The sequence below is a fragment of the Zootermopsis nevadensis genome, unplaced genomic scaffold, assembly GCF_977971745.1.
Source record: "Zootermopsis nevadensis isolate Lab colony 2312 unplaced genomic scaffold, Znev_1.0 Znev_ptg000001l, whole genome shotgun sequence".
Classification (NCBI taxonomy): Eukaryota; Metazoa; Arthropoda; class Insecta; order Blattodea; family Termopsidae; genus Zootermopsis; species Zootermopsis nevadensis.
The window spans coordinates 11,284,668-11,311,784 of NW_028259133.1; the positions used below are offsets into that span (position 1 = coordinate 11,284,668).

The window sequence follows — 27,117 nt, forward strand, 5'->3', positions numbered from 1 at the left end:
GCATTGCCTATATTACACGAACAATGTACATATAACACTGACTGTAGTAAACGTTTATGGCCCGGTTTGTTTTAAAACAGCGCTGAAATAAAACGAGTTCTTTCTTATATCGCAGATCTTTTTAGTTCTTCTAAATACGTCTGCTTGGAACAATCTTCTACATCACGCATATTGTCAACAAAACAAAATTTCTTAACCGAATCAAAATTAAATAAGCGCCTTGAGACATGAAAGTATCCTGAGAAATCCGAGTCATCCTTCTCCATTACAAGGCCATTACAGAAGGACTCAAAATTAGAATCTTTCATATTTGTGGGATGTCTCCTCTATTTGCACTACCAATTTTAAAAGACGACGTAGAAACCGGATCCTTCTTGAAGTTTACGATCACGTAACAAACGAGTCGCTTGTTGTAAAGACATCGTTACAAATGAAGTACGGCCTGTTTTTTTTTCTCTCTCTCTGCTAAGATTGTACTAACGCCATTATTTACTTCTGGAAAAATAAACGGGAGATGCGAGCAGTGGCAGATCAATAATAGCCATTCTAACAATTTTCCAGGCAATGTTTTTTTGGGAACGGCAGCAGCCATATGTAACTCTACAATCAGAGAACAGTGCCGGTATATTTTTTTGGCCAGTGAGAAACTATTCGCTCATACTTCCATTTTTCAGTCAGTTTTTGTTACCAACCCCCGAGGACGTCTCCAAAAACAGAACTTTTAAACAAAACTTTGCGAGTAATACATGATGTCAGAATTTTTAAATTATGTTCAAATGTACTCGTAGGCTGACTTCAGGAAGTAAGGAGGAAGAGAGCAAAAAAACTATTGGGCCCCCCCTTGTTGAGCTAGATTCAGACCTGGACATCCAGGACTGTAGGCGGACTAATATTTCTAATATATTAATAATACATAACTGTTTATATATAAAAACAAAAAGTGATGTAACATTAAATACACTATTTTATGTGCACGTCATAAAAACGCATGAAAATTTAAATAATTTAAAGAGGAGATGTTAAGGAAACATCTTAATCCCTAACAGATGAAGTAAGGTGGGAATTATAAAAAAACCGTTAATAATATTATAGCATTTATCGTTTTCTAAGTAGGTGTTAGAACACTCCCTGTATTTAACAATTTAGTTGCTAGCTCAGGAGAAATAAATATGAAATGCATAAAGGCCTAAGTAGATTTAGATGACAAGACCTGGCGGAAACATTAAAGTGACCATGAAGAACTGTATAACATCAGACGTTAAATTGTAAATCGTTAAATAGGTCAATATAAAGAACTGTGTGATCTGTGATACTTGAGCGGGCGTTTTGAGTTTATTTGTCATTACCTTGAAAGATCTTTCCAATAAAAAAAATCAAATCGATGCAACTAACTACAAATTCAGTCATTCCGCACGATAAAAATATTGTTTCATGCTTCTTTATTTCAAAACACGAAGGCGGATGCAGAAATGCTTTAACAGAGACTGGTTATTTGAAAATGGAAAATCACTTTAACTGGCGGTTTCCTGTTTGTGTTCTTTCTCCCTCTAGAGAGCGTAAGAATGGGATGGAAATTACAAAGCCTGATTTTATTTTTCACACTAAAACAACTATCGCAGATTACGACAGAGAATGAATAATATATAAGGACTAATTTTGTTATTTTTCGCGGAATAAAAAGTTCATACAGTTCACACATAAAATCCAAAATTATAAACATAGGACTTTTATAAAAGTTGTCCCCGTTTCTGAACTTCATTCCTTAAAGGTCAGTAACACAAGAATAAACAAGATAATTTGGCATCATTTAATCGGATTGATTACACAGCAATAAGAAACCGAAAGGTTTAAAACCTTGTAATCATATCGTATTTATTTATGATGTGATTACACTGTCAGTACTTCAGACGACAAGAATGCAACATCTATTAACACGAGTAATTTGTTAGGAATTGTAAAGAATACTGAAGGAGTCGGTCGTGTCCTAATTTAAATTACGAAACCCACACTCATCTGAAGAAACTGAGAAAAACCACGAAACCCATCAGTCGGGATTTGAGGTCTGCGGGTCTGTACTTGAATTCCGAAGCAGCAGCGGTAATTTCCGGCCGTGCCGTCCTGTCGCCAACGACCGATCCAAGCTACCTCACAGAGTGAGCTGCTCGAAGCGGGAATCGGTCGCTTCTTATTTATCGACCCGACTGCACATCTGAAAGGAGTGAGTCGTCCTCATCAGCAAACCAAAACACCGTAAAGCTGAAATCTTGCACTAGGCCGCAAGAAACAACAGCTAGCTTATACTGTTCGCAGCAACAAATCCCCACCACAAGAAACGTCTTGGGCCTACTAGACAAACCCGGCCTCCAAGTCTTTGTTTTCGAAAACTAAAAATACATAACACTCAGAGTAAGAGATGCGGGTAACGACGCACTCTTGTAACCACAATGGCCCTGAACGAAAAGCGTTAAGTAACTGAACTGTTCTCTTACCAATTTTTATTTAGTGTCATCGAAAAGAGCCCTTAACCTCTGCTCGTTTATAATTTATAAGGAAAGTAAGATAATTTTTTCTTGCATGATAAATTACTGTTTGGATGTAACTGATCACAAGTATGAGCTATTAGAAGCAGAAGATTTAACATCGCTAACACCAAAGTCCGCAATGCAAGCGGTCCAGTAAAATTCGATTTTTGCTATCTCCCTAACAACTACCTAAATATTGTCTGTCATATCCTTCTCGGTCTTATACACGAGGTTTCCCTATAAAATTTCTGTATGCTTTCTTGGTCTCTTCCGTCTTAGCCACATACCCAGTCGATTCTTACCTCTTATATTTGACGTGAAGGCTCTATAATCCATAAAGTTTGTTGTTACGTAATATTATTCTAAATTGGTTAAATACTTCAACCAGTTCACGCCTAAACAGTATTCTTGGGACTTCATTTTCGAACAACTGTACGTTATGTTCTTCCCCCAAGCCAAGATACCGCGCTTTACATCCTTATATAAACACATAACAACAAGTATTTACAGAAATAAAACTTGAAAATATAAATGCAAGGTTTCTGAACGTCTCTTAAGTCCTGTTTGTTGTTTCATTGCATATTTCTTGATGATCTGGACAGACTTGGGTCTGCCCATTGCTACAGCTTACAGATTTACGAAAACAGGATTGTTCAGTTTCATCAACATACCACCTGAAATAAAATGTCGAAAATATTTAAAATTTAACATAGCTTTCTTTAAACAGCATTAATTAGAGTGAACACTGTATTTATATACAATCAACATAAGTTTCGCAAAGTCGCGAGCCTGTTACAAACAGTTGGATTTAAAGGTTAGTGACTTAGGTACTGCTGTACTGCTAGCCTCAGTCCGACTTAAGTAAATTCAATTAAACGTCGAGTGTTACTTTGTCTCCAGAGTAAATAGCAGAGACCTCAAATCTCGCTTGCCACGAGACCTACTCTTGTTTTCTGATTACTTGTCTGGGCTTGTAATTACTTTTCGCGCGAGAACAGAGACGTATATTGAAGACAAAAACCCAGAGGAGTTTTCGAGAACGGCCAGTCATAAACGGGAAATTGATTGCACGTTATCACAACACATGATAGAACTCTCTTTCCGCTGCTTCCCTGATGTGAATGTTCAGAGCCTTCAAAACTAAACCATGATATTAGTATTTTAAATATCTTGTTATTAGAGAGAAGAAAGCAAGAATGATATGGGCGCTGCATGTACCACAAATGGTGGAGATAAAGGCAGAAACAGCATTTTAGTAGAATACTTGAAGGCAGGAAACCACCTAGGAGCTACAAGCACAGAAGGAAGGGCAATATTAAAATCAGTCTTAAGGAAATATGAGTTCTTTAGTTCCGGTTTCGACGCACAAATGATAATACGTTTATAGTTTACATATTTATAGAATTTTCTTTGAACAAGGGTAAGCAACAGGTGACCGGCAGTTCTATAACATACGTATCCTTGAGAGTATCAAAATCGCACTGATAAGCTCTTATTGCAAAAAAAACACAAAACGGAATTTTCTGACGTATTCAAATATACAACTCCATGGAGTACAGTTCTCCTTGAAAAGTTAACAGTCGATCACTTGGTCAAGAAATTGTCTACTTTTATGGAACCTGAATACTAATTACTGTATCCACAAGAAACCGCAAGTCAGAGGACTGGTGTAACATTTGATGACGCACTATTTCAGTGAGGATTTGTTAGCTTCCCACCAACCTCCACCCCCCAACCACCCAAAAGCTGGAGGGTCACCTTTCGTCGGTTATCTGCGACTGTCTGCTGAATGTATTTGCTGATATCCTACATACATGGAGGTTTTCTCTATTCTGAAGACGAGGATGAGCTATGATGACAAGGATTTTGCTGGAAATATATTCTAACAAGTAATGATGCTGTGACTGCAGACTTAGAGAATATTTCACCCACGTGAGTGCAGAAAAAGCGGTGTTTACTTATCTTAATGCAGTCTTCGGGGCCGAAAAGACAAACTCAAAGACGTGACCAAGCATATTAAAAAACTTTAATTCTAAAGCACCGAGTCTGACAAATGCTTGCTACCATTCAGCCTTTATTATTATTATTATTATTATTATTATTATTATTATTCTCGTATCATATCAAGAAACGTAACTTTTAAACTTTGTATCTGTATCTTCATTTTGGTCACTTACTTGCAAATCCTTTCCGATCCACCCGTCATCCTCCCGTTTGTCACTTAGCAACCAACGTAATTCAGAAACCAAATTTAAATTGAGTAATGAGGTAAAGGAAAGAGGTACAGTTGAGATTTAAGGTTCCCTTAGCGGTGAGTACGGTGACGGCTGACTTCAAGATTGCTTCATCGAATAGTCTGATTAAGTTTGCCGTCGTTTCGGAGGTGCTGGCTGCCTAAAACTTGCTCGCGCACAGCTTATTTTTCATCATGATTATGGTAGCTACCAGCACCTCAGAAAATTAATCAAAGTTATACCAAACGACACGGCGTCAAACCTAGAAGATATTCGTATTCAAAAGGTAAATTTATCTCTGTTATTAAGAGATACGCCATAATGACACCGGGAAGTGGATACAAAGCTACATTGATTCTCAATTTCGGCACCAGAGGGTGATTTGTTTTAAAGTCTTGCCTCGGTCGCATAACTCTAGGGGAACAAATTTATGATGTCAATTGGACAGGGGGATTGTTTGCCCAAAACCCAGTAGGAATATGACAGTGAATGTCATGACGGGACTCAAATCTCGGTCATTCAGCCTGCAACTAATCACTTTACTGGCTGAGCTGTCCCACCTATTTATGACCTAATAATAAAACGGACGCGAAATACCAGAGAGTAATGAAAAGAGAAACAACAAACGAAACAAAATTCAGATTGTACGTGTAACATTTTGATAGTTTTTTTCTTATACGGCAACAAAATATGGACAAGTTATAAAAAGTACTGGGATAAAGTCCAGACAGCACGCGTGATTCATTTACGAGGTGTGAAGGGCTGCACAAAAATATATAAATCACATAACGTAAAAACAACAGACATGTATTATTAATTTCCAGGAAGATTTATGGAATACAGTGATGAGATTTCTTTCAAAGCCATAAGTAAATTTTCCGACCAGGTGAGCCCTGTTTTCGAAAGCCCGTTTATTTTACGAGTTTTCGGAACATTAAAGATAGATGTCAGGGCTGTAAAGACATAAACATCTAAAACAAAGTAGACGCTTGTTACTAACAAAAATTGCAGGTGGACACATGATATTTTTCTGACCCACATACCGTGTTCCAGCAAATTCTTGGCGATAGCCTAACTAAACGATAACACTCCGTACACGAGGATAATGGAGGCAGGAAAACTGCTGCATAAAATTTCAAAACTTAATTTATAAGTTCTACGCAAACCGCGATTCAAGATAATTAGCTTACATGTTTCTGTATACAACCAAAAGTAATCAACAAAGTAACTATGAGATTTATTATTAATTTTGTAGCAGCACAGAACGTAATGGTTTCTAATATGAAATATTTTCCCTACTTTCAACAGACAGACTAAGTCAGATTTCAGGTTCTCACGGTGATTAATATGAAGATGACAGCCTTCTGTGATACTGCGAAATGTAATATCGTAAATGATGACCGACGTTTCAAATACCCGCAGTCTCTTTTAATAGGACGACGATGATAGAGCTGCTGATGGCAAAAGTAGTACTAAAACCTCTCAAACGTCGGTAAATTTACGAGATTACATCATCAGATATCATCTTCAGCTAGGCAGATTAATAACATTCTCGTGTACGAGCTTGCGGTTAGCGGATAACTTGCGATTAAATAACCGTAGACAGTTTACTGCTGCTTCAAGAAATTAACGAGTTCACAAAATCAGATGCCAATGCAGCTGTCACATAATGAGCTTCGTTCCTGTGTTTCAGAGCACGAAACATTCCATCTGTATCTAGAAATACAATAATTGGTTAAGAATAAATATTGAATTTATATTAGACACATTTATTCTAAGAAACGTTCTTTGTTACAGATTGCAAAATCGAATTTGAGTGTGTTCAATATGTTCTGGCATTATGAAATCGTTTTACCCCGAGTTTCAACTATAAGGACAGTCTCATGTCTGCGAGAAATTTCAACTCTACGGTTCTTATAACTGATAGTCAACATGTAAGATTTCTCTTAACGGCACGGAAATCTGTGATTGACACTCTGCGGCTGTGTAAAGAGATGAACCATTTCAGGTAAGAGTTCATTTTGATTCAAGCTGGGAGCAAGAGTGTCTTATGCGCACTGCATTCCAAGCAAAAATCTAGAAAATAATTTACTTTGGTGATGCATTATTCAGTTATTTAACGACGCTGATGGAGGGGTACAAACAGGGTAATGATCACTCGAATTCCATAAAATCAGGGGATTTTTTGACAAACTGAACAACTATCAGCTTTTCAAAGGATCTGTTCCATGAAGTTTGAATTGCAGAATTTGTGTGTTTGCTGCTTGGTAAGAGGAACTGAAACCAATACAAATTTTGTTCAATTTAAACTCTTATTACCGACAACAACAGCTACAGGGTTGAATTGAGATGAAACGAGTTATGAATGGTCAGTAGGTAAACATCTGGAAGAAAAAGGCGGAGGCCTATTTTAGTGTACTATTCCGAAATTCGCCAAGAAAGTCCAAAAAAAACAACTGAGGAATACCAAAGTCAGCAAATAATTTACACTGCAGAAATTAGCAGGAAGAATAGTTAATTACTTAAAATTCAAGGATTCAAGAACTAGTGTTCGTCACAATGGACCAGTGATTTTGACGGACCCGACTAAGTAGATACTCGCCACTTTTCTACTCAGGATGGAAACAGATCTAGTTCAAGAGACGCTAACTTTTTTCAGGAAACCGGACAGTGTCAATTTCAGAAAGAATTTAACAGAAATTGAAATATACCGTCGTAATAATCCATTAGATTTCACAAATAAAAATCCTACGTAAAATGTTACATGCGAAGATAAAAAACAGCAACAATCTCTATCATACTAGACAATAATTCAGTTTCATACTAAATTGTTATTCGTTTATATCGAAGATAAAAATACAATGGCCACCGGTCTCCATTAACTCAAATCCATTTCTAAAGCCCTGATCGTGTAATCTCTTTATTTATTACGGAAAATGAGGCCAATGATGTCACGACCGGTGTCCACAGGCCTATGTGTATTAATCTTCAGCCCTTAATCAATCGACGGATTTTCGTGATACGTTTTATAAACATAACGATACTAGAGAAAGCTTTTATATTTTCATATTTCTTTGTTATTTTGTGAAGCAACAGTTTTTCCTTCAAGACATTTGCAAATTTTGTTCAATTTTGGTAACATAAAAACATGGCGGCTGAGAGAAAAACTAACTTAATTTTCTGCATTTATATGTGGGTAGATATAACACGTCAAGGATTGTAAACAGGCGTTAACTTCCAAATTCGAGTTTAATCAATTTAGTGAATAACCATAACATGAAAAGTTACTGGAAGCTGCAGAAATGAAAGACTTACTTCAATTAGTGCAAGAAAACAGTTAGCGCAAGTTATAGGAACATACCAGAAAATTAATTACGGAATTTCACATCATGAAACACGTTCCAACATATTCCTGCAAGATGGTACGTCATTAAATTTTGGTAAAGTTATGCTGCAGTCTCTGAATGCCCTCTTTCAGAATAAGTGGTCGTTGGAGGAGGACCGGCATCTTGATATCCCCGTCTAACCGATCTCATTCCATTAGATTTGGGTGGAACGAGGGCTATGTGAAGGAAAACACAGGTCTACTCATAAGAATGACGAAGGACGATGTCGAAAGCTACAGCTGCTCTTACCCAAGAGCGTATATGGAAACTGATGAATCACTGTTGTTCACACACCACAATTCGGTTTATTGTTCTATGTTATTGTTGGTGTAGCCAATACATATTTGAAATACATGGCATTCTTGTATGGATATCTTGTGTATGAATTATCCCTTTATACAGATACGCCCTATTCACATAATGAACAACATTTAGATACGATTATGTTCAATGTTGCCTCAAATAGATGAAACCACGTTAATAAATGAACCCAAATTAAACAGTCACATCAATATCAAATTCATGCAAATTAACACACGAATTGGACATAAACTAATGATCATTGTAACGGAATGGAACTTTACTAGTGAAGTTCTGATTCATTTTATCTCTCTGTTTTGTTCATACGACGTATTATAATCCAAATGAAAAATCAAGTGGAGTAGAAACAGTGTAGCAGCCGCAGGACTTGCCATGAGACATACATTTTACTCTGTACCAAGGCCGGAAATAGGAAAATGTAAGAAAACAGTAACTATAAATAAGACAACATATGAAACGAAATTAAATTTAGATACGATTTCATGAATTCCTCATTTTTGTAACGTCGCTAAAAACTACTCGATATATTCTGAGTTAAAAATGGCCTTTGAATAAATTCCGCATCTCTATATCAATGAATTAGACCAATAAGGAGCCAGTTTTGCCTTCAAATTATTACTTATCTATTTATTAGCATCACTGGTCCGTAATGGAACTTTATCATCATCATTGTACCGAATAACTAGATTCGTTGCGCATTATTTTAGTACCACTCTTTCCAATGATATTATTTTCGGTGTGACGGGCATCCACCGTTACACAGAGCGTAACTTAAAAGGACTGACACAAATGTAAGAGTGAGTTACACGCACTAAAGTAATAAAAAGTTCGCATATACATCGGTCCGAAAAAGCTCCCTTTCCTGGTTATAGCCATTTTTCTCCTTCTGTACTTCCAAACTCGTAGCCATACGTTAACTGCTCCCCTTCCACACTAGAAGCGAAGATTTCATAGCAAATACCCAACATTTCCTCTAATGTTAGACTCTTATAAAATATTTGTAATGTTATATCATGCGGCTTTAAAAAGAAATTGTTAATTGAAGTTTCTAAGATTTCTTTAGAAAATAAGCCGTTGTTATTTCGAAATACGGGAGAATTAGCTAGTAAATACATGTAAAATAATTAATTGCAAACAACTCATTATTGCCTCCGTTAATAAAAATATACTTCGCGCGTAGAATTCATGAACACACTAATCTTCATTTCCTGTCATTTTATTGATAGCTTAATTGAAACAGATTACACTCTTGCACTACCAGAATTTCCAACGCTGCATGCCACACCACTTATCTCCATATCAATCGCTCCTATCCGAATTCGTATTCACGTCAATGAGTACGATGTATCATGTCAACTCTAGAATGCATATTCCACGCTCACTCTGCGTCACGAACGCATATTTTTTGTGCAGGCCTACTGAATTTCATGCTAACATTGACATAATGAAACTGTCATTTCTCCCCGAAAATGTTCCTTCCTAATTCAACATATGTTGAATTGAATGAAAGAACAATTGTACTTTGATAATGCAAGTTGTACAGGCTTAAAATCTAGACGATTGGTATGTCGAAAACGAATGAAGGCGGGCGAAATGAGAATAATGAACGAAGCTGGAAACAAGCTTAAATAAAGTGTAACAATGACATTAACAGACTAATAATACGCAGAAACGAGTAAACATTAAATGATATAAAAATATATATTAATTAACCTATACATCAGGTGGAACTAAAATATAAACACAAGCAGGTTATAATTTGGTATGTGTTACATATTCCGTTTTTCCTTTTCCTACAAAAAACAAACAAAAACTGACTTTAATTTGAAATGTTATTTTTATTTATTTATCTATTGGAAACCAATTTCATTTATACGCTACATAACAACTGTGGTCAAATAAAACATGACGAATAATCATACGACGGTGAGTAGATTGATTTGTGTGTTATTAAATAACACAAATACCGAGGTTATTTATCGCCAAAATGAGCCACAGTAAAACATTTACATAAAGATCCCTTCTTTTGAAATAGGATTATACATTACCAGCAACGAAGTGTTGTGCTAAATCCATTGGTCATATTAAACGGGCTTTCGTCCGAATTTCCGAATAAATGAATCAAACTCACCATGGTAGCGGGGCTGATTGAACCAAAACTCCGGATGTATAGCTCACAGTAGACCGTGGTAGCATTATCTGCAAACAGAAGAATATTATGTAAGATTTGAGGTTTTCACAGCGGTGAGTATGAAGATTTCTGTCTTCTGGGTTGTTGTGCTGTGTAGTCTGATAGGCGTTTACAAATGTTTCGGAGGTCATACTGCCTCCGTCATCAAGGCGATGACGGAGGCAGTATGACCTCTGAAACGTTGGTTAACATCGACCAGACTACACAGCGCAACAACCCAGAAGACAGAAATCTTCAGAAGAATATTAATAATGTGCACTGCTCACTACTGAGCAAAAAGACTGCATATGCAACTAAAACCCGCTCTGATGTGTGTCATGGTTTTATTAAATGGTTTGGATCAAAGGGAGGGAGGGTGAAACGGCTGTTTGTATAGAGCAAGCCTATCTCCTGAAGATTTCACCATTCTCAGCCACTCTACTGTGTCGTGATTTGATTACAGTTGTTACTACCATTCCTGTCATAATTAAAACTTACTGTGGCGAAACGTTTAACTGCGTACAGACTTTGTAATTTGATATAAGTATATTTATGGTAAGGAGTTATAGAATTATACAGCCAGGCACAAACTGGAAGCTTAACCCTCTGAAACTGAAATATTAAAATTGGGGAAGAGGAATGACGAAAGGACGGAGAAACGAAAGGAATGGGAATAAGAGGAGAGAGAATTGCACGTGTTCGAAATGGACAATTGAAAGAAAATGGCAGCCAGAAATGAAAATACAAAAGAAATCGTTCACCGTTGTATTGTAACGGGCTACTTACACCAATTCTGTACACACGACACAAAGCGACAAAATTCCAAATATTATTTACATCGGTATTAGACACAAATCAGTTTCACATTCCTGTCATCTCTATCTCGGAGGGTGAAACTCTGGTCAATATTGTATCGGGGGCTGAGTGGAGCAGTTCAGGTTGAAGTGTCGTAGAGAAAGAACCCGACGTGAATTTCGGTCTATCGCCCTCGTGCTTACTGGCGGCACTAACACACGGCGATCAAGATGGTGTTTGGAGAACAGGGAGGGTATTTGACGTCGGAAAAGGAAATTTCGACGAATCCTGGATCAGTCAAGTTTTGTTTACCACAAATAATAATAACACAGACAGGGAGGTTATCAAATCACGTTCTGCGACATGAGGTTGGATTAAGAAGAGAATGAGCGAGGAAATATGAAGCACTGCAAACAGAAAAAAAGAGTTTTATTTTGATGAAAACTACGCCATGAGGTCAAGATTTATTTTCATGGTTGTATTCTGTGATGATGTCAGCGGTGAGTGCGTGAAGGAGCTCAGACGACGAGATGGCATGAAATGACGTGAGTACATTATTTTTGCATTTGTTACAGACTGAAACATGCACTGGATGGATTTTAAACCGATTAATGACTGCAAGGAACGCGGATTCATGTGAATCCCACACGAAGAAGTACGAAGGTAATACAATAGCAACCGCGTAACACAACTGGTGTGTTCACAACCTTTCAATTTGACAGCCAGATTGAAGAAATTGGAGCTTCCTTTACTGTTTCAAAAAATACACATTGCAGATTTCTTGTTTACTATTTAAGTCTCTTCTTCAACATTCTGTACCTTATTCCACATAACTGAGAAATGTAAGACTCAAGACACCAACACATGATGGCGGATAAAAGCGTGTGTTCAAGTTTGAAAAATTCCATGCATTTTTTTGTCTGAACTTTTCTAAATACTGAGACCAAGATTTCTGTTTACGATGCCACATTTAATGAATAACAAGCAAAGTATCATGAATTCCTAATGTGAACCTAAAAGACTAATCAAATGAGCAATCTTAATAAAGACATAAAACTTAACACGAATGTAAGTAACTGACCCACGGCCAGTAGTGGAACACCCTCCAGAAAATTTTCCAGAAAAATTGACATTACATTTTAAATTCTTAATCTTCATTCAGGAAAGCAAATATCAGACCTAATTCAAAAACACCCAATTCCAACAGTGCAATTGTCTGCGAAATGAAAAGGGACATCCGAAGATGAGCTAATCAGCCTGATATATGTAGTGCTACAAATAGGCACGAAAAATATTTGCGTGTTGTTTAAAGAAGGAACTAATATCATCTAAACTCTAATTCACAACATTAGGCTCTTGTACAATCTTACGTTAATTTATAGGTTTAGATATGTCCCAATAACAGTCGTTTACTCTATTAAATACGAAGTAATCGTGAAAAACCAACATTTCGCTAAAGTAAACATACCATTAAATATAATTATACCGTGTACTAGTTTAAATTTGCTTACCTGCAGGAACTGAAAAGCGAAACCCACGGTCTCTTGTCACTAGGTTATCAGTTAGTTAAATATTGTTCTTCTCGTCTGGTAGGTTCGTTTATGTAGTTACGCCAACCAATTTGAATGGGTTTGCATTGTTTAAGATTTATACTTATATAATGAAATTGAGTTATATTTAATTTCAGCCAAAAATATATTATAATCTATCCCATTAAGAATAATATAACAGAGGCTGTTCAACAGCCACTAGCTTCTGATTATATTCATGCTGTTTGTATTAAATTAAAAAAAAACTAGCACACAGTGGAAATGTACTGAATGCCAGGCAGTTCGCTGGCCTGTCTATTTCATTGACATAATTGCCCGGTGGATTTCTATTCAACCTGATACCATAGCCTGCTCTAAATACATGTCAATTTGTGACGATAATTTTCACTTCTCTTTCATTTTACGAGGAAGTTTGATATCGAATAATGTATACTCTTCACCGTACACATATAAGAAACAATTAATTAAAAAACCAATGGAATGCTAGAGAATATCATAAATCTATAACAGTGATAAAAAAAGAAGACTGATTTCGAAGTGAAAAATGTTTAATTATGTGGAAACTCAAAAAAAAAGAGACGTGATGATATTCTAATCAGATTTCGAATTCCATCAGCATTTAATGAGCGCAGAGAGAATTAAATGCGGTACCCAGAGCAAAAATATTTGAAGAATACGAAATTAATTGAATCATAAATCAGGGTAGCAGGTGATTAGCGTGTTATTAAATTCAACGTGACTGGGCACATTTCATAGATTAATTGATTGTGAAGCGTGGGTAACTACCATGCAGTGTGGGACAGAAAACATCAAAAACCTATAGATAGTTTTAGTCGCCAAACTTCAAGGAATGGAACCACTTGAAAGATAAAATACCTTTATTATGCCAATTGAAACGTGGAATTTTCACTCAAATAAATTTGGTGAATCTAAAGTGAAAGGTATTCAAGTGGATAAAAAAACTGTTTATTTGTAAGCTTTTATCATATTACTTATTGTTGCGAGTACACCAAGTACTACCAACGTAGTTCTACTTAACACGTGTACGTATCACAGGAGAGAGCACAATTTCAACATCAGTCGAAGCACGCATCACATCAGAAGACTGTGACAATAAATGATGATCAACAATCAGTCGGTTCATCAAGAGAGCAATTAATTTAACCAGGCGCCAGATAATGACTAGGTCATGACAGTGAAATAGATCAGCATATAATCCGGACAGTTGGTACCACTACGGTCTGATGGCTCCACATTACAGCGGAACGAACCGCGCTGGTACCCTTCTCAAAATGGATGTCATACGGTCGGTGCGTAATTTATGGTAATTTCAGAAATGATATTTACATGAACGTGGATCCTGAATCTCTAAACACTGTTCAGCCGTACGTTCTAGATATGTAATTATATTTATCAACTGTACAATTTATTGTCAAATACAATTTAAAGGCGGATTGGAATTACCTAGCAAAACTTGAACATTAGATAACTTAACGTGGCGTAATTTCGTAGTAAAAATTAGATTGTCATTGTGCTTTAACCATTCTAAGCGGAAGCTTATATAAATGTCATCTTATAATTAAATTCATGCTTAAAAAAAACCATTTCTCCATTACAAAGATCGGGTTGCTAGTTTTGTTTATGGAAATGATCACCAATCACTCTGGGAACCATTATGAAACCCATGAATACATTCTTGTGAGAAAAATGCAGAGCTTTTGATTATTAAAGAGTGTGGTACATACAGCAACCACTGGACTCTTAAGGGTTATTATTGAAATGCAGCAAGTTCTTCGTCGACCGCTGCCGATCCACAGACTATTATTAGCGTTATATTAAATGCAGGCATATAAGTATATTATAACTGGAAAAATTGCCGCTTGCAACTTAATTACGGTGTTAACAATAGCAAGCCGGGGATCCTATCCTGAGCTACATGATTTCCGTCCACCCTCACACGCATTATATCTTTAAAATAAATTTTAACATTAAATTATCCTACTATATACGTCTACAACACCCAAAGTCTTTTCACTTGAGATTTTTCGACTAAAATGTTACATTCATTTTCAATCCCTCTCATACGTACTACATCCTCTGGTCACACCACCTTTCTTGCCAAATCTCATAATGGGAATTTCTGACAATCGTAGTGACTGTTACGTTTCTAAAGGACACTGCTCACTAAAGCTAGATATTTTGTTTCATTGTCGCTGGTTTCTGGGGATCTCAGCCTAGCCGAATCCTATTTCACAGTTTTCATTACTGTAATGTCAACACATGTCACAAGCTCTTCAGTACTGTCGCATTCTCATTTACAAATGTTATTTGGCGAATGAAAAAACTGCTATCAATACATTTTGTCTGACTTCACAGATATACGAGGCTCGTCCTTAAAGTAAGTTTCCCTGGGGCCGTTTACAGAAACAAAACACAATTTCATGGAAATATTTATTGCAACAGATACAGCAAGTGTCCAGCTATTTTTCAACATATTCGCCACCGGAATTGAGACATTGGTCATACCGTGGGACCAACTTTTGAATACCTGTGTCGTAGAAGTCTGCCGCCTGGGATTGGAACCACTGTGTGACAACCATCTCCGCCTCTCTGTCATTCTCAAAACGCTGACGCTGACCGGACAGGAATTTCTTGAGGTGTAGGAAAAGATGGAAATCACTGGGAGCGAGGTCCGGGCTGTAGGGTCAATGATTAAACACCTCCCAGCTGAACTCCTGCAGGAGACTTGCTGTCCGTCGAGCCGTGTGCGGCCTAGCGTTATCACTGACCGCACTTCACAGTCGGCGGGAGCTGGAATAAGAACCTCCATCTTCAACAGCTGCAACGATGCTACTGTGAGAACACGGGAAGTGCCGTTAGTGCAAGCGCCATGCTACGTCATTGCTCTATCACGTACGCACAGTCGCTTCGCGCAATATAAGGTTTGCTAGCTGTGGGACGAGTGGGAAACTTACTTTTGGGACGCGCCTCGTATTTTATCTCCCGTCTAAGTTATATATTTTTGCCTCCAATTTTTTTTATTATTTTTCTTTCATAAACTAGTAAATTTCAAGTCAAAAAAACATGGAAATTTAAAGTAGTAAAGAAGTATAAGGCCCCAAAATCCTTCAAAATTATTACCATGGCAACAGTTATAACAACACACAGATTCATAAATATTACCCCATAAGGCACAGAATCCCTTAACAACAAATGATCACCAACGAACCAAACTACCAACACCTGCTTATTAAACAGACAGATAAAACTGCTTGAAGAGAAACATACCATCCCCACACACAATATTTACCTGTTTATTACGAAGCCAGAGCTGTTGCTTTACTCAAGAAGAACGCCATAAGACCTACGGAGGGCCAGAGGTCAAGTCTAACAACATTCTTAACCTTGGAATAAAATAGAAACGAGTACAAGAGGCTGAGTGGGCCCCAGGTGCAGTCTGAATGCAGTGACAAAGAGAGACATCCCCGTCAGAAATCGAAATCGTGGAGCCCACAGCTGACTGAATTCATGCTCACTGATATATTTAATTTACGTTGGTACTGATATTAAATGACAGGAAATAACGTTTATAAATACCTTCCATATAACAGCGTCGCAACCATATGAACAGAGCCAAAGAAGAAGTACACGGGACCAGGGCAGTACTCTTCGCGCCTGTATATGCTGCTTTCAATGTAAAATACGTTTATTCGTTGACAGTAGCTTTGGGCTTGAGTACTCTGTATTATGTCCTGGTCTCGAGGGTATTATCCAGTCCTTTACGACCCCAACCCATCTTCCTGCTAGTGTGAGGTTAACATCACCATATCGCAGTCTATTTTCTGAAATTCCCGTGGCACGAACCATATCCTATAGAACATGTTAAGTAACAACAGTGTGCATAAAATATGAAAGTTTAATGCATGACTTATGGTTAACAGTCAGAAGCAAGGAAGTGTGTTAAATCGCCATAAATGCAAAGCAATAAATTTTAATTTTTACTGAAAACGTATACAAATGTGTTTTAACGTACATAACTGTAGAACGATCCGAGGCATGATACATTAAATAAAGCAATAAATATTTTGTTGGTTTTATCTTACTTGGGACATGCAGTGACAACCGGTTCTTGTAGCTGCATCTTACAATACTATTTCCAAAAATTCTTAAATACGTACTTGTGTACTCAGAGGGCGAGGGTATTTCAGAAGCTCAAAAACGGTTCAAGGGAAGTAAAATTTTAGAATTACCCCTTCATTTCACAATTTTTGCACACAGAATTTGAACACAAAACTAGGTCCTGTTCATTAAATAACTGCCAATAGAACTAGTTGTCACTAACCCTTGCCAGCAACAAAGCTATAGACCTACGCAGAAATGAATTTCATTGAAAACGGAGAGTAATTTCGAAAGGCAATTAACACATGGGACAAAAAGCAAAGCAGAGTTTTAAAATCCTCATACTAACGCTGAAACGCGTTGTGACTACTTCTGGTATGGTACGGAAAGCTATTCAAGTCTCGAGAACGTTCTACCAAATACAGTGGTTCGTTGTACAATGGCAGTCGCCCCCCTGGGCACTCGCCGTGCATTCGAACGACCTCAGACTGAAGCAAAGCTAAAACTGTACAAAAGAAACACATTGCCCTTCAAAGTACCTCGGCAATGAAAGTTGGTGCCCTTAATGCAAATTTGTTGCTTTACCCCACTTAAGTATTATCTGACTGAAAGTGTTAACACTTTTCATTCATTCGCTTGCCTCATCCTCCAGGGCACACAGTTTGTGTGTGCTTGGCGGTGGGAGGGGAGAGATGACCATGGGGCCTGCTCTAATGAAGCCTATAATTAATTCATGTGCGAGGGAAGTAATCAAGAGACAATTTTTGCTTACCTCAAAAGTGGTGTTGGTAGCACTGAAAAATTATGGTAAATGTAAACGCGAATTTTCCCTCACTTGCGAGTAGTTATTTTCCATTGCCTTTTAAGTCGGGATAACACCGTGACACGGCTAACTTAGTTACTGCATTTGCAGAAAGAACCATGAGTTTTAATACGTTAGTGTACTTTCTGTTTAAGTTTCATAGGAATTATTTTATTATATATATTTAAAAGTATGTAGCTGGAGACATATTCAGTTTTATCATTTATACAGTTCAGAGTCCACTCACGTTGATAGAATGTTATATTATTACATCTTCTTTCTGCACAGGGTTTCCCGGTGCTGTCCCTCTTGAACCAATGGCGAACACCCTCATTCAGGCTTTAAGTTTTAGATTGCAGCATTTTCCTTATGCGCGATGCTCCCAGTACAGCTGCTTGTTGTAGAGAATGTCTCGAATGCATTCCTAGTATTGTCTCCAGGTATTTGTCATTCCTTTGGTTACAATTCCCATGTCTCCGATGGTTACCGGTATGTCAACGCATTCCATATTCCACATTCTCTAAATTTCTATACTTAAATTCTTGCATTTTAATTTATTTTCGGTCATCATCTGTATTACCTATTCGATGGCGCTGATACTTCCATCAGTAAACATATTTTATCCTGTTTTTAATTGCTATGCCTGGGTCACGTGCCAAAAATTATTTAAACGCCTTGATTTCATAATACTGGCTTATCTTTATGTTCCCATACCAACTTAGGAACGTAGGAGTAACAGGTTTTGTTATTCTTTGGTGCCAAATGCCTTGCATGTCATGTCTTATTATGCATTCATTTTCTGTCAGAATAAGACAACTTGATGTTAGGTAGTAAACTGTTCCTTCATATGCTTTACAAAGCCGGAAATTACATTTAATTTCTTCTTTCAGCTCTTTCTCTTAAAGTTATTTGTGCTGACTGCCTGATCCTGAGATGTAGCAATTGTACTTTCTGTTTCTCCCTTAAAGTTTCGAAACTTCAGCCATCGGCAGAACTGTTCCTGATCCACAAAGTTTTCTTTTGTGCTATGTGGAAATTGTCCATAAATGAATTTATGTTATTATTATTACATCTATTCACTACTTATAGGGTATTTACTTCTATGTACCTGAGACAAACCTTGCCCCTGAGGTACATAGTGCGGCATCTATTTCTAAAATACATTTTATTTTTAATACGTGTTACATGTATTATATAGATTTATTGTAAGGCATTACTGTATATACTATATTTATTATTATTATTATTATATTTTTATTGTATTCACTTTATTTTCCTTGTGTCGTGTCTGTAATTGGCCATCGGGCTGTTGATGCAGCACTTAAACAACAAAGAACTGAATTAAATTATTATTATTACTGCTATTGACGTGGCCGATATTAAATTAAAAACAGGGTCGCCAGTTGTGTGAGTAACTCAAGAGGGAAGAAAGTCTTGCAATAAATAACTCTGAATAAAAGAAAATGCTTGTAATGTAAGAAACCATTCCCGAGAAACGAACTTCTCTTAAAGTTTGTAAAACGCTACCCCAACTGCTTCAGTGGACACGCTACTAAAGGAATTGCAGATCTGTGAGTTAAGTTTCACTCACATACAAGCACAGTAATTCCGTGAAGTGTCGTACGCTTTACTCCCCTAAGACAAAATAGAAACTTGGCCAACAGGGAATATCTGACGCTTATCGGACGTCCTCTCGGTAACTACCACATCGTTCCCAGCGTTTCCAGGAGAGTTTACAATTCTGTCCCGACGTACAGTCATGCGCCCAGAAACCGAGAGCTCTCATTTACAGTTACATACTTGTAAACCTACCAAGTTTTTACTCAATTTGCTCGGAAACGAGTGACGAGACTTTGCTGACATTTGTTTGTCATTTGTTTTTGTTTGATTTTGTACGTTACCTTGCAGCGGGTATTAATCATGTAAAAGTACATCTGACCATCTCGAAGCTCAGAAAAAGTTAGGAGTGTGTTTCAGGTAAAGTTTGGCTTCAAAATTGGATCGGACTAACACACAATTCCAAAACTCGTTGGTAAATTTCGCAAGGCAGAATCAGTTATGGACGATTACTCCCAAAGCGGCAAGCTTTCAACAGCAAGGACTTAAACAAATATCCAAAACGTTCGAGGGAAAACACATTGAACGCACATAAATAGCTTGAAATTCTGATATGAGTAATATTTGAATGGCATTCTTATGCCTCATCGTTTAAGTGAAATAAAACAGTAAACCCGGTAGGTATATTTTGAATCAAACTGTATCTTCATAATAAACTTGTGTCCTAAAATAGACGAAACAAGATTATAAAAATTTGTATTTCTTAAATTCACGGTCTTAAGTTTATAGTTTAAATTCAACTACCACTTCTAGTAATTAAATATTCGTGTGTTCTGCATTTCAAATTTAGAAATTATTCTTATATAAACTAAGCTTAAAGGCATTAAAACAGGCTAATAATGCTGGACATTGTTCAGGGTGCCTCAGTAAAGATAAATTACTGGTAGATATTAATTCCATGAACAGCATTGCGGCTTAATTTACTCGGCACAGCAAGGAGTCTACGTGCTTAGAATGGACCTTTATTTAACACCCATTTGCACAAGAACAGAACAATTCGGAAGTTGTATTACCTATAACATGTCACTTAAAAGAGATCAATACAGGTTACAGTCTGAGGTAATTTGCCTGAGATAACCTAGTTTTAAAGACAAGGGAATAATTAGATTTTCTGAGCTAATACTATTAGTTAGTTACTTATCTTCTTTTCGAGAAAGTAGCATTTTAATTTGCATTTAGTTCTATTTCTCTTTGACTCCACTGAAAACAGCAACGATATAACATTTATACTGTAACTGGGGTATCCATTACCTTCAAAATCTCATTCGCACAGAGTTACAGGTGAGATAAGTTACTACAGTAACAGTAAAACATTAATAGATCGATTTATTATTTACCTAGAAAGCAGTAGGCATGCAAGTGATGATTACACAACTCGAATAATTGGACAGTGACAACTCGCTACAGAAATTTGTGTTCGCACTAAACCTGATGGAACAAGCCTTTGTCAAGAGGCAGCTAACACGTGGAAGTTCTGAGCACTGCTACGTTGTGCAGAGTGTAAAGGTTTGCTCTGTTAGAGGAGCAGGAATTTATTAATCTCATGTTCTGAAATTGTATTTAGTGAAAACACTACTTGGATTTCATAGCCATTGCATTTGACAGATTTTCCCTCTGCAAAGTCAGAATGAGGAAAATGGTGGCGGGAATTACTTGTACATTTAATCCACGTCCATCTGCGACAATAAGTGTAATATTTGATTCACACAGTAAACAGTAAATAAATAAGTGACTAATTTTATTTCAATATTATCGACAACCCTGAACATGTCCAAACATCTGCACTCATCGTTAGCAGGGCTGCCGCACCTACCTGAAGGACTATGGCTTATCTGATAATAAATATTACAATAAATATAACTTCTTAAGAATATAAAATGTCACTCCCCCCTCCACTTTCCCGACTGCACTCTGAAGAGAGAAATGAATAGACCTACTTATAATAGGATACACAGACAAGAGACCAAGGCCCACACTGGAGCAGTAAGGGATTAAAAGGCTTGAACGCTGCAGTGCGACGGGAAATAAATAATGTCCTGACATGCAGAATTACTCATTCATTGTCTAAAAGGGATAACGTAAGAAGTGGATTAATTATGTTGGATAGTTCAACATTCATCAAAATGAAACATGTTTGCAGATAAAATGTTTAGACTGCAATATTAATCAAAAAACAGTGAAGTATGGACACGGTGAACTTTCTGAAAGTTCCGAAAATGCTTTCGCCTTGGGCGTCCAAGCTTGACCTCTTATTTACAAAATTACTTGAAATTTTAACCCATTTCTACATTTTTTGGTAAAACAAGAGCGCAAGAAGATTGTTGACAGCCATATTTACACTTGTAACTGACTATCGTCTGAGACTGTGCGTCGTGAAGAATCACAGAAATTGACCGCCGTTTCAGAGGCGATTACTGCGCCATAATCGGATAATAAGGCGTGGATGCAGTTACGCACCTCTAAAACGGCCAACTTTTCCAAGACTACGCGGCGCAATATCCCAGAAGACAGTTTTGTTCATAATCACCTTCATGAGGACGTGAAATATCGGACTTACACTTCACTGCTTTGCGCTGTCGTTACGCCTTGTGATTGCACATTCTTTCACATTTCAGTGTTCATATAATCAGATTATCAATAATGTTCATAGCCGGCGGAGTGGGGCATAATGCCCAATGAAGTCAAACAACGCAAAATGTTTTGTTTCTTGAATTTATCTGCAGTATTTTATTAACGTGCTTCAGCACTGTCTAATGTCCTTAGGAATATGAATATGGACAGAAGAACTAATCAGGTATCAGAGCACAAACAGTAATCATCGACCAGACTACACAGCGCAACAACCCAGGAGACAGAAATCTTCATACTCATCGCCCTGATGACGGAGGCAGTATGACCTCTGAAACGTTGGTTAACATCGACCAGACTACACAGCGCAACAACCCAGAAGACAGAAATCTTCATTCTCACCGCTGTGAAAACCTCAAATCATAAACAACATTTATGTGTGACTTCCTACGTTGCCTTTCTGTTATATTCTTTGAGCAAAGAAGCATACAAAGCCTTAAGATGTGAACTGAAGAGGAATTACAACGATAACTAGCGAGGCCGAAGGCACATCCTTATTTCTTCGATCGATTACCTCTTGAAGAATTCGTGAGGTCAGCATCTGCGAATCTGATCAACTACTGCTGCATGGCGTTCACTTAGTTGAAAGCCCACTCTTGAAAGCTGCAGGCTTCTCATTTTCATTTCACAGAGCAGGCCTCGCTTGTTCTGAACTACAGCCTGTCTTTGTAACGTAACGACATTTGGCTACTGGAGGATTCACTTTTGAACAGCTAACCGCAATTCTACAACCGAGTTTTATTTTGTGAGATATGAGGCTCTCACGACGGTTCTGGGTTGTTAAGCCGTGTAATCTGGTAGGAGTTTACCGATGTTTCTGAGGTGTTTGCTGCTTTTGTCATCAGAGTGACGAGTAAGTTGTGCGAGATATACGAGAAGGTGTAAGAGACTGTTTGCTTTGTGTTATTACTGTTTAGTACCGCGGTAAAAGATTCAATATACTGGGCCACAGAAAATGAGGTTCCTTGGCATATTTTATTTTCTTGCCAACTGTCAGCAGGGAACAGTACTTAAAATAAACGGAATATGTTTTCATATCACTTATCAATTCGTTAGATAACTTTTACCTTCTCAGAGTCTATTAGATGCGAGTTAGATTAGGTTTATACAGAAATTAAAACATATAATACGTAGGCATCCCGTCATGAAGGGTCAAAAGATCGCAGCACAAAAGAACGGCATAGAGAAAGCCAATATAATCTTTGAGATAAAAGTTAAAGAATTTGAAACTTCAGTAAGAAATCATAATTACACTCACGAATTTGAGAGCAGATTTAATAATTCAAGGAATCCTTCCTAACATTCATTTTGCAATTGCCAATATTAAAATATCAAAAACTATAAGCTGAGACAAGAACGGAATTTTAAGACAACAGAAAATTAAAACAAGGTTTAACAGAAGTTGAATCTATCATTCTTCCATTTACAGAAAAAGTTCACTTAAATTGCTTTATTTTGTCGCATTAGTGCGTACGGAGTTAATGTGTGTTTGGAAATGAAACTTTATAACTTAACCTACTCGTGTGAGTAATTTCCACGCCGCAAGTTTTCAGCAGGGAACACCAAGAGCATAATTTCATGCCGTCATGGAAAGGCAACCATTTTATGTTCACTCCATCTTTCTGCAATATGTGCAAAGGTTTCTCTTTATTCCTAATTGACGTTACTACGGAAGACTGAACTGGATGTAACAATAAAGTGGCTGAACGCTGTGGGCTGACCGTTTACTCGCACGATCTCCAGGCACGGTACATTTAGCACGCCTTTCCCAGTGGCAGAACATAAAAATTTCAACAGTGATACGACTCGTACTATGACGTATCGAAGCACAAAGAACTGTGGTGGTAGTTGTATAATAAGAAGCGAAATATACAGAAGTTTTCCTTTTTCACCTGGCTTTGAGAAGTTAACGGTATTCTGTGTGTATGAATCAAGAAATTGAAATCAAACACCTGGAAGTTTCGGATTGTATTATGTGAGATTCAAGTCAAACTTAAAAAACGGAAATTAAGACCAAGCTAATAATTTTTGTTTTAAGTATTCTAAAAGTAAATTTTTACAATACAATGTGTACAGAAGATAGGATGTTCCCACAAAGCACTGATTATTATTATTAACAAGCTAAATTTATTATTTTATTAATACACTAATATGTTTCGTATTTTAGCAGTCTTCAGTAACATTTGTCTTGGCAAATGTTCCCTCAGCGAATTAGTCAATTTTATTGAAACCCTGTCCAGGATGTATCTTATGCTCATTTGTCTTCTTGTTCTGTTAAGTTTCTGAAGTAGTAAAAAGTTACAGAGATACTTTGACAGATAATATCAGAATTGCAAATGCATAACCACTTTCAGAGGAAGAAACGGGAGTAAGAAATGGACTGATAACATAGAAAATAACAAAAAGAAAAATGGATCAATAGAAATAAATAACCCTACTAACACAACAGCGATCCAAAACCTGCATAATAGTACATGACGTTCGTGATGAATGGTCTTCTAACGCATGGCGGGTGCGTTCATTTGTGAACTTCACTCTCTTGCTCAGAATACCAATGAAGACGTCCGTCCACCTTGGCAAGCAATGGCTTACTCCATCATGGATGTCAACACTACGACAGTTCAAAGTCAATGTAGAGAGCACTTCAAGATTTTAAAAGGCACAAAGTAGCAACAGGGGTTCAAACGCAAATGTTCTGCTTCGCTTTGGCCCGATGACCTGATGTCTCAAATGAGATTTATTGTAGTCATTACGAACCATCCAGGCAAATGCTACGATGTCTTGAAATATGCTACGACCGCTTCCACAACCATTCTTCATTCACAGAGTACCCTACCTATCGACCTAGGCTATTAAAAGCTTCAATAATTAACCGAGAGACAATACCTGTCTTTTAGATTGTGGAAAAAATTAAATGCAACATATATTAATGACCAACTCGCTACTTACTACTGGATTTTACCAAACATCTGATACCTGCTTTTACGTAACCCTATTATTTTGTATGTAAGTTAAAGCAAACGTGTAATTGTAGTTTCGAGAAAATAATTATGCACTGAACTACATTTTATGTCAAAGATTAAAAATGCATACATAATTTTAATATAAAATTTTGAATGGACAAGATCAGTTGGGAGACCTCAATATAGATATCAGAATAATATTAAAATGCATCACCGAGTTGGAGGGCATAAAGTTGGGGGCTATATTAATCTGGCCAATGGTATGATCAAGTAACAGGTCCATTTAAACACGGAAATTTCTTGAGGAATATTAGTTTCTGTGAAATGAATTCTCTGCGGAGTCAGTCATTTGGTCATATGTTTTAAAAATGTACTTATACCAGCTTTGCAGAAAGCTGCTTCATGTCTTCACTGTCAGTCTGCACTCCAAGAGCGTCACACACGTGTGATCAACAGTGTCCAACTCTCGTCATCATTTACTTGTTCGACATCTTCATATAAATTCAAATCATGTAATAGCTTCGGCCTTATTCCGCTTCGTTGGACAAGAACAGCTTTTTAAGCCATGTCGCTTTTAGCACCTGCGGTGCTTTGGTCTCAGATGACAGGCCGAAGGCAAAATCATGCATAAAGATGAAATACATTAGTGACTGTCCTTCTCACACCAGACATTACACTTAGTGACGAGACCACAGGGCAGGACGACCTGCACAAAAGACCAGTAGCAAATGAACACTGAGTGAGAAACAATTTCCAGAGGCTGTATCATCAACCATAGTTTCAACGCGTGCATTATTATCTTCAAAATAAATTAAAAATGGCAAAGCGAATTACAAAGACTGAGAACCACAACTCTAACCACCAAAATACATACATGGCGTCACAGGACACGCGCCTTTGCAGCGAGAGTTACAAGACACGTTATGACACATGCAATGGCCACTAACTAGTTAAGTACAGCATGGCCGTTCTCAAAATGTATCAGTATCGGTTATGGAGATATTTTACATATTTCATGGAACATGTAGGTTCATCACAGTGTTCACAACAGTCTGCTATTGGACCATATCCTGCGCTACTTCAATTCAGTCCCAACTATTGATAGGATGTCCCAAAAGTCCCAAAAATAAAATTGTGTAGGTAAATATGTTAGTGTGGTAGGGAAATTTAAATTTTCTGTGCCCTGTGGCAACACTACATTCCTGTCACTCCAACAAGTTAGTGGACTGACGCAGTTGATGAGTATCCGTTGCTCTTTAGTACGTAAATTTGCCGTTTTCAACAGTGCAACGCTGGCTTATTGTTGAATACTATTTTCAAAAGCAGTCGCATTAGATTCTTATGTTGCTGTACCAAATACGTCAACCATATTTCGACTTATAAATCGACGGCATCACTTTTCGCAAAGTTTCTACGAATAAGGTGAAACGGGTTACGTCTACAACAGCGTTCAGGACGCTTTCAACATATGTTGTAATTATGTCATTATTTTAATATTAGTATTAATTATAATCTAATTTGTACATACAGATGATATCAAAATTTGGGTCGCGTTATTTTAGACTTCCCTGTTATCATCCAATCTATTTCTTTTTCTCCTAGAGTTATTTTACTTTAATGCTGTTTAGGGAAACAATCCACGTTTACTATGAGAGTCATATGAAACGCAAAATTACAAAATGCAGTTTTACTGGTTGTGAAATCAGGTGGTACACCTGGGCTTTTATGGGTTAAGAGATTAAAATATTTAAATGTTTATGAATACACTAAAGGTGCATGTATAAGGTAAATCTAATAAACATGATGTAAGTGGCGTTAAGTAAAAGTTTGTTCAACATGTGTGAGAAATATTAAACGTAATTATATTAGTAGAGTTTATTTTTAAACAACTCGGACAAAGCACAGTACTTTAGATAGCGATTAATTGAAACATGCTCCATTGGAATTCTTGAGACGTAGAGGGAAAGCGTCTGATATCCTCAAAACCGAGTTCTACGATTAAGTAACAAG

The 27,117-nt window shown here is 37.2% G+C and overlaps 1 protein-coding gene across 3 annotated transcripts in view; it reads right to left on the bottom strand.

Moving 5' to 3' along the window:
- The window catches only part of LOC110829935 (glycine receptor subunit alpha-3), a 253,531-nt gene that overhangs the window by 53,998 nt on the left and 172,416 nt on the right, over window positions 1-27,117 (bottom strand). For all 3 annotated transcript variants that reach the window (XM_022064165.2, XM_087342853.1, XM_022064166.2), the window contains exon 4: window positions 10,595-10,662. In XM_022064165.2, coding sequence (XP_021919857.1) covers window positions 10,595-10,662 — 68 coding nt within the window. The remainder of the gene's footprint in view (window positions 1-10,594; window positions 10,663-27,117) is intronic.